Genomic DNA, 14,973 nt, shown 5'->3' with positions numbered 1-14,973 from the left:
TACGCGACAACCACTGGGTGCAGCATCGAGGTCCCAGATACACATGTGCTCATTTAGCGAGCAATGGCGAATCTGTAACGCGCCACGGAGCTTGAACTATTCGTCCGGGAGGCGCCGTCGTTTGACTCGCTTCGAATTGACGTTCGGATGGGCGGACGAAGCAGATCGCAATGCATGCTTCCTTGCTCATCCGTCACCCTAAGCGATCCGACTTCATCCTATAATTTCGAGTGCATGCTGAGGCATTTATTGTGCTTTGCGCTTCTCGACCTGCTGTCTGACACAATCCTATACCCTGGGCTATACTCCACTGGACGGCAGATGAATCCAGCCAAACCCACTGACGAATTTCTCTTCGGCCTCGCCACTGTAGGGCTTGAGTCATGCCATCCCGGTGGAACCAGTGCTTCTAGAATCAGCCAGAGCAATGAGAATGCCCAATGCAAGTGACGTGGACCGGTCAGTTCTGCTTGGTGGCGCGTCAGCATTGCGGCTGCCGTGTGGCAACATCACATATTACCTGTTGCGTACGCGTTGCCGCCGGACTGCGCCCTGTTCTTGTCGGTCGGGCCTCCCAGTCTCGGGTCAGAAGACGAAGCGGAGCGACACACTGCTGCAGCTATGCACTTTCCGAGTCATTTTCCCAAATAGTAAATACAAACAAATTCGGATCTGATTGGCTGGCTGTTCCGCCAAGCTCGTTATCGCATGCGAAATGGTGATCTCAGAGAGCTCGTTACTTGTGTGAAGGTATATTTAGTCTGCGCTTTCCATTCTTTTTCGTCCTCCATCCCCTGCAGTGACCCGTGAGTTTGTGGCTGAATAGCACTCTTGTAGCTTTTTTTTTCCTTGTACTTCCATCCTGCATGCTTCGGCCTCGCCGTCGAGGCTGAGACTCTCTCATGAATAAGTACAGTGAGCATGTCTCAAAGTACCCTTTTCAAAAAAGCAACAAGATCATCAATCCCATGGGGCTCATTCATCCAATGGCCGCCATCCTCATACGCGTGCCACTCGACATCCATACCCAACCTCACCAAACCATCCCGTAACACCTCCCCATTCCTCACCGGCACCACATCATCATCCACACAATGCTCCAGCAACACCGGCATCTCCAGTACACCGGCATCCCCTCTCCCCTCCCGATCCTCCCCGCCCCCTTCTTCCTTCCCTCCCTTTCCCATCGCTAACGCTGCCGCCGGGCCGCCCAACACCGGCATCCACCCACTCACCCCCACAAACGCGCCTACACACCCCATCCCACCCCCCCTCACCAGCGCCGCCACCCCCGTCGCACACCCCATACTGATCCCCGCCAACACAACCCTCTCCCTCCTTCCCCCCAGAATCCCCACCTCCCGCTCCACCACCCGCAGCACCTCCCCAACACTCTCCTCCAACCCCACCGACTGCAATTCCCCCTCCGCCGTCGGCTCCTCCACCGACCAGATGTCAAACCACTGCGACATCTCAACACCCCCGAACCGCTTCGCAGGGCGCAGGCCCGCCGCGGGGAAAACCCATTTGAAATGGGGGAGCAGCTGGGGGAGGGTGCTGCGGGACGTGTCCGAGGCTTGGGATTCGAAGAGCTCCGAGGAGAAGGCGGAAGGGAGGGAGTCGCGGCCGTGGAGGAAGATGATGGTGTGGGTGTGAGGGGAAGAGGGAGGGATGATGACGGTGTCGGTGGTTTGCATTGTTGTTGTTGATTTGTTTTTTTTAAGAAAAAAAATAAAAATTTGGCGGTTTGGACGTCGAAGGTGATGACCCTGGCCACATGTCGATTGGTGCCCCTCCGACTAGACGGGAAAGAGACAACCGGGGCCGAAGAAATTTCATTCAAGCGCTTCAATACAGCTAATAAAACAGAAAAATAAATAATAAAAGGTTGTTCAAACTCGGCAAAATTCGTCAATCACGAGGTGGATATTTTCATCCGGCTACTGAGGTCAACGTCATACCAAGGTCCTCGGAACAGTCATAGACTTCCAATATTCTCCCTGAATCCACGCCAAGGCAATGAATTAAAGGAAGAACATCACTACAGTACCTACTAAATTATTTCTTAAATATCTCACGACTTTCTCCTATATTGAGCCGAAACGTAGCGGTAATGCAGCCATGCCGTACTATTCTTAAAGCTCTATCAGACCATTGCTTTAGACTCCTGACCAGAACGACGCAATATGTGGATGATTTCCAATATGCCCGAGCTCTATCTCTTTGAAGTAGGAAAGGGATCAAAGCACACCAAGGCATGCTTCCTCTCCGAGGGGCTTAAGCCGTTCACATTTCGACAATCAATCTCAGCCATCAATCCTGGGAGTACGATTTAAGCAACGCACATTCGCCCTAAGACCTTAAGGATTTTTCTACGCGGTATAGCAAGAGAGACTGATTGGTTTAATATTCCCATGTTTCTCCCCTAATTGCACGGTTCCCTTCCACATCATGATAGTTAAGGAGAGAATACATTTCGTTTCCAACCCAAACTACACTCCACCCATCAAAGGTTCCTGTCTTACGCCATTCTAGTGTAATGCAAATAAGGCGCCCCTGCTTGTTCCGTACCCAATCGACTGGCATTCAGTGACTCCCAAGGAAATGAACAAAAGCCCGAAAAAGAGAAAAGAAAAAAAAGCTGCGATGGTTCCCCTTTCAAGCAAAGACTCACGGCATTTTACCTACGTATGCAGCCTGAGAACATAAAAAAGGCTTCGAACCATCCGCTACACCGCTTACTGCAACTGTTCGCTACGCTGATCATCCATTTCCATGCCCATCTACGCAATGTAGCTGTACTCATTATTCTCCTCGCGCTCCATATAATCCTTATCAACCAGCCTAAAACGATGTTAGCAGAGAAAACCAATATTCAAGCACGCATAGATCCACATACCTATCGATGTTCTTCTTGATATCCTGCACACTCAGCACGCCCCTCTTCTTCGTAGCGTTGATGACTTCAGCCACCAGCTCCGCATGGCCGATGCGCTTCCTGCTCTTCATGATGCGCACGATGGCCGCCTGCGTCTCGAAGTTGCGGTCCGCCGCGACGCGCTCGTGCGTCTCCTTGTTCTCCTCCTTCGTCTCCTTCAGCTGCACCTGGTTGACCTTGAGCCGGTACTTCTCGTGGTGGAAGGCCGCGTTGTACGTGAACGTGTCTGTTGCGTTGATGTCGCGGCCCTTGGGGTGCTTGGTGAGCGGGCGCAGCTTCGCGCACGCGAGCGACTGCAGCGTGCGCTGGAGCTCCGGCTCCGGCAGGCCCGTTTCCGCCTTGAGGAAGTCGTAGCTGAGGTGCTCGCCCGTCTTGACCGTGTTGAAGAGGACGAGCACGATGGCCTGGAAGGACGAGACGACGAGCTCTTTGTTGCCCTTCGGGAAGGCCGCCTTGATCTGGCAGTGTGCGAGCGCGTGCTTCCAGTCGAGCTTGCGCCCGCTGTGCTTGTTCTTGTAGTGCGTTGTGAACTTGTCAAGGCTCTGCTGGATCTCAGCCGGAATGATGACGGGAATGTCGGGGTATGTCGGCCAAGCGGACGCCGACAAAATGCTGACAGACAGGTCGACCGGGGCTCTGTCTCCGCGCTCCTCAAGCAGCGACTTGTAGCTTGCCATCTCCTCGCGCGAGAGCTCGACATCTTTGAACATCTGCTCCAGATTCTGCGTGAAACCTGCACCACATTCGGTCTTGAGCCTTGCCAGCATGCTACGCTCGGCATCTGCACTCGCACTACGGCCCATGAGCAAACGGCGTGCCAAATCCTTCTTGTAAAACGCCTCAAACACTGCCTTTCCATGAACGAAACGGAACAAATCCAGTACTTGATCCAGCTGGTTGTTAATTTCCGTATCCTCATCGAACGCGGCTTCTTCGTTCTCGTCATGTTCAGCCTCAGCCTTCACAGACGACAGTTGTGTGGGAATAGCCTTCGCGCCGCCACGGAGCAGCATGTCAACGTACTTGGCGATCATCTCACCCGGTTTGGAATTGTCCGTGTTCCACGTGGCAGTTGTCTTCTTCGACTTGTTGATGAAGGCTTCGAACGCTTCACGCAGACCATGGCCGAGCTCTGCATTGCGATGGTACGACACCCGCCAGATGGCATCCAGTTGTTTCTTCAACGTTAGGAGCTTCACGACCATGTTTTCCTGCTCCTTATCGTCGAATACGATGGAGGTACCGGTGAGATCGATCCACTTTTCAAATGCTGGCCGAAGCTTAGCACCCAGACGTCTCCTATCGAGAAGCTTGTACAGCTGCTCGAGGTCGCTGACGGCATTCTCGTCCAGGAGGTCCGCCACCTCGTCCTGGTTGACCAACCTAGATTCTTGCCGCTGAACGAGATGATCCTCCAGCAGTGCAAGAAGATCCCGCCGTGTTGTTGAGTCCAGGTTGAAATGCTCGCAACGCTCCATCTCCTTCTCCATGAGCTGCACGGCGCTCTGCACATACTCCGCGAGACCCTTCTCCTGACTTGCCTGCTCAGCCCAGTCCGCAACAAACTGTTGCGAAATCTCCAACAGCTTCGGCTCAAAGAAACTCGTGTAAATCGTGAGGTCGTGGCACATGGAAATGGCATCGCGGAAGGTCTCCTTGTCCAGCTCCTCCCCAGTCCTGTCGGCCTGCACGAGTTCGCAAGCGCCGGCCACGAGCTTCGGCTTCAACGTCGCATCTTCGCAGACAATGGTGCGGAAAAGCGCGAATGCCTGGTCCTGCAGCGTCCGGCCCTGCTGCAGCAAGTAAGAGCGATCCAGATAGCAGAAAATCCATCGAATCGGTTTCTGCGAGAAAGAAGGCCCCCCCCTGACATTAGCATCGCGCAGCCATCCAGCAAACACCTACTAGTCGACAAGGACAAAAAAGAAGTCACCCACCTGATTCGCAGTCCACGTCCGCCACGCGCTCAGCACCGCCCTCAAGACGTCCATGTCAGGCTTCTCCGCCTTCTCCAACAGCCCCGCCTTCAAGCCCGTCTCGACGTAGGCCTCGCAGCGCTTCTGCAGCCGCGCCGCCAGCTCCGCCGCATGGCCCTGCCTGCACACATTCTCCACGCCGCGGTACAGCGTCTCGAGCGAGAAGTCGATTTCCTTCCCGGCGAAGATCTTGGCCAGGGCCTCGTCCAGCCAGCCCCACACCTGGTTGAAGTATTCCTTGGGGTCGGTGCGCGGCGTCTTGCGCAGGTTCTTGACGACGAGCTGCTTGGCGCCGGTGTTGGGGTTGAAATTGGGGCGGTGCGCGCTGTTGTTGATGTTGTTGCGCGTCGTCGCGGACGCGATGGGGCCGCCGTTGTTGCGGGCGGGCGACGGCGACGGGCTGGGCGTCTTGCCCGTCAGGTCGATGACGTTGTTGGCGGCGCCGTTGGGCTTCTTGCTCGGAAAGCTGTACATCTTCTCGGCCGGCAGGTGGGCGGCCGTGGCCGTGGGCAGCGAGGCGGATGCGGTGGAGCGCGGCGAGTCGACGGAGCGGGGTGGCGACGAGACGTCGGAGCCGGCGGCGGGATTGGGCTTGATGCGCTTGTGGCCCTTGGGCGATGGCACGTTGGCTGGTCTCGCCGTCGCCGGCTTCTGCTGGAACAGCTCGGAGATGGTCGTCTGCTGCTTGGGGGTGGGGCTTTGGCTGCCGTTGTCGTCCGGGGCGGAGCGCTGCAGGTCGGCCGGAGTAGTGCTGCTCGGGCGGGAGTGGAGGAGCTTGCGTTTGCGGTGACCGTCGGTCTTGTCGTCCTCTCTGGCGGCCCGGTGGTTCTGCGAGTGCTGCATCGATTGAAGCTCGTCGGGAAGTCCACGGAGAGGACGCGCAGCTCTTCGGCGGTGGCGCTGATAGGGTCAGCGGGCGGGTGGGTTCATCATGAAGCTGTCAACTTAGAGCGCGCGCGGTGACGCATCTTATTTCATCCACCCGTCACCCCCGGAGTTAACGCCGCACTTAAGCACATCACTGCGATTCCGCGGACCGCCACACGCCAGCATGCTTAGACTGCTTCGATTCTCTGTCTAGCGCTGCTGAGAGGGGTTAAGAAACAAGACTCCCCGGCCTCTTACAGTACAATAGCCCCGCCAGTTTTGGTATCTTTGCAACAGAACAATTTAACGCCAACCATCCCAACGTGCCTCTATTCATATCTAGAACAAGCTCCACCCACGGCCCTTGCCTTCCTTCTGCGCCGATCGTGCGCCAAACCTCTTCTCCCGCGCCTCCAGCTGCCGCAGGGAGTCCATCTCTTTGAGCACATGCTCCAGCAGATCCTTCCTGCGCACCACGTCCAGGTGCCGCCGGATCTTCGGATCCTCGCGCGCAAATCGTTCTACCTCGGCCTGCGAGAGGTTGCGCCCAAGACGGCTGTCAAGTTCGCGTGGAAACTGCTCCAAATTAGCGGCCAAGCTTGCTGTCACGTCCGTACATCCCGAAACTTACGAGATAATAGAATTTCGACAGTAGCTCCGCGTCCAGGAAAAGGTCCGCAGTGGTCGTGAGTTTGTCCGCCACTGCATCCAGAAAGATCTCGGGGCAGTAATACTTGTTCTTCTTGTTGGCACACTGCTTCGACTTGACAGCCATGATGCGCATCTTCAAAATGTCTGCGCGGTCGCGCAAGAACACGGCTTGTCGGCCTAATACATGTTAGTGTCGGAGCATCAAACATGACGCGGAATGGCATACCTCTCTCAAGCAACGCCGCACTGAATCCGCCTGCGCCGCCAATTCCGTCACCCTCAATGACAACTTGCCCACTGCGTACCCGGTCGATGAAACCCATGACATCCTTGAGCTTCTTCCGCCCACCAACTTCATTTTCAACATTCTTTACAGCATTCTCGCACATCCTGAGCTCTTCCTTCAGCACGCCTCCGACATTCTCCCTACCCTTTGACCAGTCGTGGTCCTCGAGTTCAATGCGGTACTTGTACGGCTTGATGCAGATCTCTAGCTCGTCACTGATATCGTACGAGAGCTCCCTCAAGATTGCCGTCGAGGCCTCCGTGATGGCCTGGCGGGCAAAGGGATGTGCCGCGAAGGTTGAGTTTGCAATGAGACGATCAATGTGAGCCTGTAGGGCGGTGGCCACAACCGTTGTTGCTAGACGACCAATCCCAAGCTTGGTCAGGGAAGAGCTCGCAGTGTCGAGCTTGAGATGCCAGAGAGGGTTGTCCGGATCGGCCTTGGGGAGATCATGCAGAGAGTCCGCCTCAGGTACAGGAGGGTTCAAGTCATCGAGTGGCTTGTTCCAATACTTGTGGGCCATGAGGGTGAGGACCTGCTGATCAAGCTCGTTCTTGACCATCTCGCGCACCTCGGGACGACCAAAATGATCAGTAAACCCCTTGAACGAATGCTTGAACGCGTCTAAACTCTCTGCAAGGTAAGACTCCGCACTGAGAGGCCGGTCGTTGTATTGAACCTTGAACTCGTACGTGGCTTCCGCGAGCTCGCGCTGGATGGCCTCGCTGGTGGTTTTCAGGCTTGCTGCCATTGTGTTCTCCAAAACGTACATAAGCTTCTTGCGGAGATTGCCGGTGCCCACGTCGACGTGTGCGTCGTGCCCAAATGCCTCGGGGTGGGAGCCAAAAAATGCTTTTTCATTGCGGGCGACGGCCTGCTGGATGTTGCCACTGCCGCGATGGAAAAGACCCCCACTTGTTTGAGGCACGCGGCAGACGACGCCTACATATCCAAGACGAAGGGCGTACTTCCTGTCCGTAAGCAAGTCCAGCCCACGTCCAGGCTCGACCAAATCCATTTTGGTAATGACACCAATAGTCCGCTCGCCCCTCGGATCGACTTTACGAGAAGCGCGCAGAGCGGTTGAGTTGGCCAAGTCGACATCCGCGGCGGAGATGGCCAGGATAATGTTGGGCGGCTGAATGTACTTCTGGCATAGCTCAGCAATCTTTTCCTTCAATTCCGGCGGCTGATCGCGTCCAACGACCTGGATGTATCCGGGTAGATCAATAAGTGACAAATCAGGGACATTCGGGGAGTAGATTCGAAGCTGAATGGGGTCGTCGGAGACACACTGCTCAGTCGGAACAGCCAGGTTCAAGTCGGTCAAGGTCTTCTGGATCTGGGAAAAATCCGTGACCTTCCCAAGGCCAAGTGCAGGAAACTCGCCGTACTCGGCATGCGCCTCAGGGGTGTTGACAAGCGTCAACTCGATAGGTCTCCTGGTAACCATGTTTGAGCCCTTGGGCAGGAACTCGTGGCCAACGATGGCCTCCAGGACAGAGCTCTTGCCGGAAGATTGTGATCCAATGACCACAATCGAGGGCAAAGTCAAGGAGTCTGACTGTCCCACCGTCTGCAGAAGCCCTCTAATCTCGATCATCTTCTTCGTGAGCATCATCATCTGCTCGTCTCGAGCAATCCTCTCATCCGAACGTTCATCATCGTCGCTCTCTTGGCTGTAGCCGAAGGCAGCTCCGGTTGCCGCTCCGACAGCTGCAGCACCGGCGCCACTCTTCTGAGGGTCACCTTCGGGCCCCGACGAGTTCTGCTGTCCCTCCTCGCCCTCGCCTGCCAGGATACCCCGCAACCATTCTGGAACCTCGATGTCCTGCTTTGTCTTCTCCCAGCCTCGCCGAGTTTGGTCGATCACATCTGAGGCGCTGGTGAAGATGCCACCGACGGTGTTGCCTGCGAGGTCCCGGCCGCGTGAGAGCAGATCAATGGCGTAGTCGGCTCCCTCTGCACTAAGCCGTCAGTCCGATGAAGGTTTTCATTCACAGTACAAGTACACGTACTCTGGGCTTGATTTTGCAGATATACAACGCCTCCGACAATGGTAGCTCCTCCGACGGCGCCCAATGTAGCGAATTTCTGGAACAGGCGGGGCAGAATGCGGATGAAGGAGATGGAGCGGACGGCTGGGACGTTATGTAGAGCATAGGCACCGGGAGGCCATGATCGGAGACGAGTCGAGCGCAGCCCGGACTGCGAGCGGAGGAGGCCGCCGGCGTTGGAGCTCAGGTAATGAGTAAACCTCCGCGGGGCCGCGTAGGCAGAGGCCGAAACGGCGTGGCGGGCGACGGGAGCCAGACGCGCAGAGAGGAGCCTCCCGCTCATGCTTGCTTCGCAATGTCAGCGCAGCCGCCAGTTGCGCATGTGGTGGCGGGCTGCTAGGTGGGCTGTGGCGGTGGTGAGAGGCGGGCGTGATCGGGGATCGGTGTCTCCTGCGGCGGCGGAGAGCGAGGGCTAAGCGATTAGAAACGCAGAGTTGACGTAGAGCCCATGCCTTCCACGTGCACCTCTTTAGCCGCGACCCCTAGTCCCGGACAACACCTCGCGCTCTTGCAGAACGTGTCTGGAGCGGACACGGAGTCGGCGGATAGCTGGTCTCACGAGCTTGGGCGAGCAAGCTCGCGGTGCTCCCTTTGTCCACTGCTGTAGGGGCCTGATCAGGCAAGAAAGCTGCCAATCGCGTCATCGCGCCGACGCAATTCGGAGTGGCCAGTCATACCGGGTCCTCCTGAATACTACATACTTTTGTGCCACGAAACTGTGCCTTCTTTCGCCTCCTGCGCACGTTGTCCCGTTCTCTCCGTCGTCCATAACCAAGCTGCTCCTCGCCGTCTGCCTGCTGCGCGCTGGCTGTACAGTCCCACCATGTGCAGATTCCTTGTCAGTACCTATCTTGTCGCGCAGAGCGACACCTGCTCACGCGCTTGCAGGTATACAAGGGCAAGGACGAGATCCTGCTCTCGAAACTGATCCTCGATCCCACGCATTCAATCCTCACCCAGTCCTACGACTCGCGCCTCCGTTTGGTACCGCGCTACCCAAACCCTGTTCGTGCAATTGCACGCCGACTCACAGACTCTCCAGGACACTCGCCGCCCACACAATGGTGACGGCTTTGGAGTTGGCTACTACACCTCCCCCGACCTCGGACCCGAGCCCTGTATTTTCACCTCGACCATCCCCGCCTGGAACTGCATAAATCTCGAGCGTCTCGCCTCCAAGACCACTTCGAACCTGATCTTCGCTCATGTGCGCGCCACGACCGAGGGCAACCTGTCGGACAGCAACTGCCACCCATTCCGGTACAAGAGCTTGATGTGGATGCACAATGGCGGGGTTGGCGCTTGGAAGCATGTGAAGAGGAGGCTGGCGTCGTCTCTGGGCGACGAATGGTTCAACTTCGTGCAGGGTTCAACGGACAGTGAATGGTGTTTCGCGCTCTTCCTGGACTGCATGGACCGCATGGGACACTCGCCTGACGCTGAGGTTGGGGAAACTGGCTTCCCACACACGGTGTTGAGGAAGGCCATGCTGAAGACGATTGAGAGAATCAACGCGCTCATGAGGGAGGTTCCCGCGGACGTCAGGGAGGAAGATACCCGGAGTCTGCTCAATTTTGCGGTCACGGATGGCAACAGCGTAGTGTGCTCGCGCTACGTCAGCAGCAAGACGGACGAAGCTGCCAGTCTCTTTTTCTCGTCGGGCACCAGCTGGAAGGCGCAAAAGAACAGCAACATCGATGCCGACAAGAAGGACTACAAGATGGAGCGGAAGGACAAGGGCGCTGACATTGTGCTCGTTGCCAGCGAACCGTTGACGTTTGAGCGTGACAACTGGGTTACTGTCCCCACCAACTCAACCATTACTATCCACAAGCAGACGGTCATGATCCATCCGATCATGGATGAATACTATGTAAGCAGCCTCCAATATATGAAGATGCAGCATCGCGCGTTCCTGCGGCCTCATCTAACACGCATGGTTTCCAGAACCCGAACCCGGCACACAAGCGGTCGTCACAGTTTGCGGTGCAGAAGGGCCAGACCATAGCTGGGCCGGACAAGACGGCGATCTCTCAATCGATGTCACGAGACGGATCGGGACTGAGAACGCCAACGGCAGCGTTCGCATGCGGGTGATGTACAAGGTGCAGCCAAGGTTACATAATGTGGCTTTGTAGCGCGAGTGCGGGATGGGGTTTTGGCGGCATTGCGAGCGTGTTTGGCGTTGAGTAATAATAAGCGAAGACGGGAATTGCACGTCAGCTGGCGTTCGGGATTTGACCTATAGAGTTTTCGGACGGCTGGCCGATGGCTAGCAGAGTTCTTATAGATGAAGGTTGGCTGGGCCCAGCCCGCGCCAGCTCAAGCGAGCGACAGAAAGTAAGAATCTTGTGCTCCGTCACTTTAGCCATGCCAGCACCCAGCCAATGGGAATTGCTGTAGCCCGCTCACCGCACTCATCCCGTGCTTCTGCGCGACGGTGCACACGAAGGATGCCAGCCTGTCAGCAAAAGATGGAGATGAGTGCCGGTTCGAGCACTGCCGTCCCTGGGTCTTTCGCCTGTCACCGACGGTCAATGTAGTGTGGGGCAGAATTTCTTCGGAACACCTTGCCTTCTTAGCGGCCTTCTGGCAGGGCTGATGAGCGCCGCCAGGTCATCAAGCTCCGGCGCGTCTGGTCTGTCCGCTTCTGCACACGGCGCGATGAGGCTCACAAGGCAAACACCTCCTTTCACGGGTCATGCGGCGGTGACAGACATGGCCGCTTTCTACCACCAGGCGATCTGCGCAGCGGCGTTCCGATCTGCGCATGGGTCTGGAAACCAAGATGTCCACAATAATGCCTAAATCCGGAATTGCTGCCTCAACCGTGCGCCCGCCGTCGAGCAGCGCAGCCCGCGTCTCAGCAAGAAAGCGCAACAAGGTTGCAACGCGAGGGTGCTCGCCATGTTCCTGCTGAGCAGCCACGGATGCGACGGTGGAGCTGAGGACGCAGGAGCGGCTCGTGGACGAAGACGTAGGGCCCGTCTTAGCGTCTATTTTTGGCTCATGAAGGACCGCCGTTCCAGCGTCGTCCCTGGATGGGTGCAGGTGGTTCCGCCCGAGAATCGGCCAGGAGCACTGATCACAGCTCCGCCAACCGGGAGTCAGCCCCTCTTCCCTGTCCCCCGCCGCCCTCTCAGCCCAGGCCAAGCACTAAGTCATCTCCGGTGCTGACAGCTCCTCCCTCTCCAGCCTCCCGTCGAGTCTCCGTCCACATACGCCGTAGCATCAGCCACCGCGCGAGCACTAACCACATGCTTTTCCCCCCACTGGCCGTGGCAACTCGTGTCATCCGGGAATCCTACAGCGCCAGTTCACTCGGTGCCCCTCGAGATGCGATTCCCCCGCGCCCTAATGTGGGCCCAAGCCGTCGTATTCACTTTAACAGCCCTGCGGCTCGAGCGGGCAGATTGACGCCAGTAGCGTCGATGTAACTATGCCGCATGCTCCGGCTTATTCTTAAGTATCTTCCTGCTTGCTCACTGATCATCGCTATCCGTTCATTTTAACTCCTGTCGTTCCGCCCATCGCTTCAACATTCCAGGTTCCCCCCATTGAACCCAGACGATGATCAAGTCGTTGCTTGCCCTCGGCGTCCTTGCCGGCAGCTCCCTCGCTGTCCCGGCACCGGCCCAGAACCTCGCTCGTTCTCTTACTGTTTCTCCTGACGGCTCTTGTGGCGGCTCTACCGGTTACACATGTGTCGGCTCGACATACGGCTCATGCTGCTCGCAATACGGCTGGTGCGGTGGTGACTCCGCATACTGTGGCACCGGCTGTCAGTCCAGCGCCGGCACCTGCACGTCTTCCGGCGGTGCCACCACCACGACATCGAAGCCATCCGCCACTTCCAGCTCGAAGCCCACCTCCACTTCCACTAATGGCACCTCTTCGGGCCTGACCAACTGCCTAGGGGAGAAGGACGTGCCCATCAAACTGACTTCGGATGCCGACTTCTCTGCCCTCGCCAAGCCGTACAACCTCCACCTGCCGTACACTCCTGCTGTCATTGTCATTCCCACCACCGTCCAGCACATTTCCGATGCCGTTACTTGCGCCTCCCAGAATAATGTCAAGGTCCAGGCCAAGGGCGGCGGCCACTCCTACGCGTCTTTCAGTTCCGGTGGTAAGGATGGCAGCATGATCATCAACCTCCAGGAGTTCCAGGATGTGACTCTCGACGACAAGGGCATTGCCAAGGTCGGTGGTGGCTTGAGGTTGGGCAACTTGGCCCAGGCCATCTACGACCAGGGCAAGCGTGCTCTCTCGCACGGAACCTGCCCTGGTGTTGGTATCGGCGGTCACTTCACTCACGGCGGTTATGGCTACGCCTCGCGCAGCTGGGGTCTTGCCCTGGACCAGATTGTTGGTCTTGATGTTGTGCTCGCCAATGGCTCGGCTGTCCACGCGACGGAGACCGAATATCCGGATGTTTACTACGTAAGTACCTTTCCATTTCAATATTCACTCACCCATCACACCAGACACTAACAAGGGTTTCAGGCTCTCCGTGGCGCTGCCGACTCCTTCGGCATCGTTAGCTCTTTCTACCTTCAGACGCACGAGGCTCCCTCCGAGGTCGTCTACTTCTCGTATAGCCTGCCAGGCATGTTCACTGATGCTAGCAAGACGGCTGGCTACTTCCAGCACATCCAAGATGTCTCGCTGAACAGCTCCGTTATCGACTCTAAGCTTGGCGGTATGGGCATGTACATGGACGGCTCCAGCTACTCGCTCTCGGGCTCTTACTTTGGCTCTCTCGACGACTTCAATGCCAAGATTGCGCCCGAGTTCCTCCGCGGTCTGCCCACGCCTACGACCGCGACGGTTGAGTCCCTCGACTGGATCAAGTTTCTCGTCAAGCTCGGCGGCGCAGACACTCTCTTGACCCCCGAGACCGGCTACAACGCCCACGACAACTTCTTTGCCAAGTCCGTCACCGCGCCCGAGGCGAGCCCCCTGACCTCCGACCAACTGCAGTCCTACTTCTCCTACATGATCAAGCAGGGTCCGTCTGCGCCTGCCTCGTGGTACTCGATCGTCAACCTCTATGGCGGTCCCGGCTCTGCCATCAACGAGAAGGACGTCAATTTCGCCGCCTATAGCGACCGCAGTGCCCTGTGGGTCGCCCAGCACTACATCTTCACCGGCGCCGACGAGACCCTGCCCAGCGACGCCAGTCACCAATGGCTCCAGGGCCTCAACGACGCCATGACCGACAAGATGCCCAATGCCCAGTTTGGCGCCTACCTAAATTACGTGGACCCCACCCTGAGCGCTGAGGAGGCCCACAAGCTGTACTACAGCGATAGCTTGTACCAGAGGCTCGTTGGCATCAAGAAGGAGGTTGACTCCAAGAACGTGTTCTGGAACCCCCAGGCGATCAGCGTCTAAAAATGGGTTTTGGTTTGAATTGGAGCTTGCTGTCCAAGTTAATGTTATTTTGAGACGAGCGATTGGTGCTTAGGCGTAATGTTTCATGCCACAATATGCATATTAATTCGATATCACACACGAGATGTAGATAGAAATTTGACTAGCCACGATCTCTCAATACCTCTGCTACAATCTGTCTATCCAAAATTAACGAGGAAATTTGCATTGTGTAGTCAACATGGCTTGTAAAAACAAAAACTTCGACCAACACCTCTACCTATGCCCTGTGATGAAAACCAAACTCTCTTATGCGGAATTTAAGTAGATATCCGGACGCAGATACATGTTTTAAATTAGTGAGAAATAAGAAAAGAATTTGAATACGGAAATAATCATACGGCACAATATCTTTGTGAAAAAAATACAAGGGGTCTCCATTACTTTATAACGCATCAGGATGGCAGCTATATCACTCTGGATATAAGAAAAAAAATACGAAACTCATAATTCTCAATTTTCTAATACCACCCGTTACTCTAGTCGTTTGTCCCCACCGCAGTCCCCAATTTCGCGCAGACCAGACCATTGAACCCGAGGAAAAACAAGAAGATCAACATTCTTTGCACTCGAGACGGCCCAAAGCGTTGTAAACTTGACATGTTCTTTTCTGTTCTTTCCTTTAGCACACTTATTGAAACGTCAGTGATGAGAGAATAAAATAAGTGTAGGAAGGTCCAAGCGCCGTGGCTAGTGGAACATTAGATGCTGGCTTTCTAGAGCGTTTTACAAAAAGCAGCAGTTGTTCACACTTTGATACGC

General features: G+C 56.2%; 5 protein-coding genes across 5 annotated transcripts; 2 read left to right on the top strand and 3 right to left on the bottom strand.

The window, feature by feature from the left end:
- Positions 1–926: 926 nt before the first annotated feature.
- Positions 927–1,697, bottom strand: BKCO1_5100036 (phospholipase carboxylesterase; the record flags this gene model as incomplete). Its single annotated transcript, XM_020276955.1, has 1 exon — positions 927–1,697. The coding sequence occupies one exon, from the start codon at positions 1,695–1,697 to the stop codon at positions 927–929; it is 771 nt and encodes a 256-aa protein (XP_020127453.1).
- Positions 1,698–2,783: 1,086 nt separating this feature from the next.
- BKCO1_5100035 (ubiquitin ligase subunit) lies at positions 2,784–5,757 on the bottom strand (the record flags this gene model as incomplete). The annotated part of the gene is made up of 3 exons (XM_020276954.1): positions 2,784–2,844; positions 2,900–4,782; positions 4,876–5,757. 3 exons carry the CDS (start codon positions 5,755–5,757, stop codon positions 2,784–2,786), a joined length of 2,826 nt encoding a protein of 941 aa, XP_020127452.1.
- A 363-nt stretch (positions 5,758–6,120) lies between these two features.
- Positions 6,121–9,058, bottom strand: BKCO1_5100034 (mitochondrial dynamin gtpase; the record flags this gene model as incomplete). Its single annotated transcript, XM_020276953.1, has 4 exons — positions 6,121–6,357; positions 6,413–6,609; positions 6,659–8,680; positions 8,737–9,058. The coding sequence occupies 4 exons, from the start codon at positions 9,056–9,058 to the stop codon at positions 6,121–6,123; spliced, it is 2,778 nt and encodes a 925-aa protein (XP_020127451.1).
- Positions 9,059–9,598: 540 nt separating this feature from the next.
- Positions 9,599–10,872, top strand: BKCO1_5100033 (glucosamine 6-phosphate synthetase; the record flags this gene model as incomplete). Its single annotated transcript, XM_020276952.1, has 4 exons — positions 9,599–9,613; positions 9,664–9,759; positions 9,818–10,648; positions 10,723–10,872. The coding sequence occupies 4 exons, from the start codon at positions 9,599–9,601 to the stop codon at positions 10,870–10,872; spliced, it is 1,092 nt and encodes a 363-aa protein (XP_020127458.1).
- A 1,473-nt stretch (positions 10,873–12,345) lies between these two features.
- On the top strand, positions 12,346–14,172 carry BKCO1_5100032 (glucooligosaccharide oxidase; the record flags this gene model as incomplete). The annotated part of the gene is made up of 2 exons (XM_020276951.1): positions 12,346–13,218; positions 13,282–14,172. The coding sequence occupies 2 exons, from the start codon at positions 12,346–12,348 to the stop codon at positions 14,170–14,172; spliced, it is 1,764 nt and encodes a 587-aa protein (XP_020127457.1).
- Positions 14,173–14,973: the final 801 nt, after the last annotated feature.

The sequence above is a fragment of the Diplodia corticola genome, assembly GCF_001883845.1.
Source record: "Diplodia corticola strain CBS 112549 chromosome Unknown scaffold51, whole genome shotgun sequence".
Lineage (NCBI taxonomy): Eukaryota > Fungi > Ascomycota > Dothideomycetes > Botryosphaeriales > Botryosphaeriaceae > Diplodia > Diplodia corticola.
Note: the sequence above shows the minus strand (reverse complement) of the source record. Positions and strands in the feature narration are given on the sequence as shown.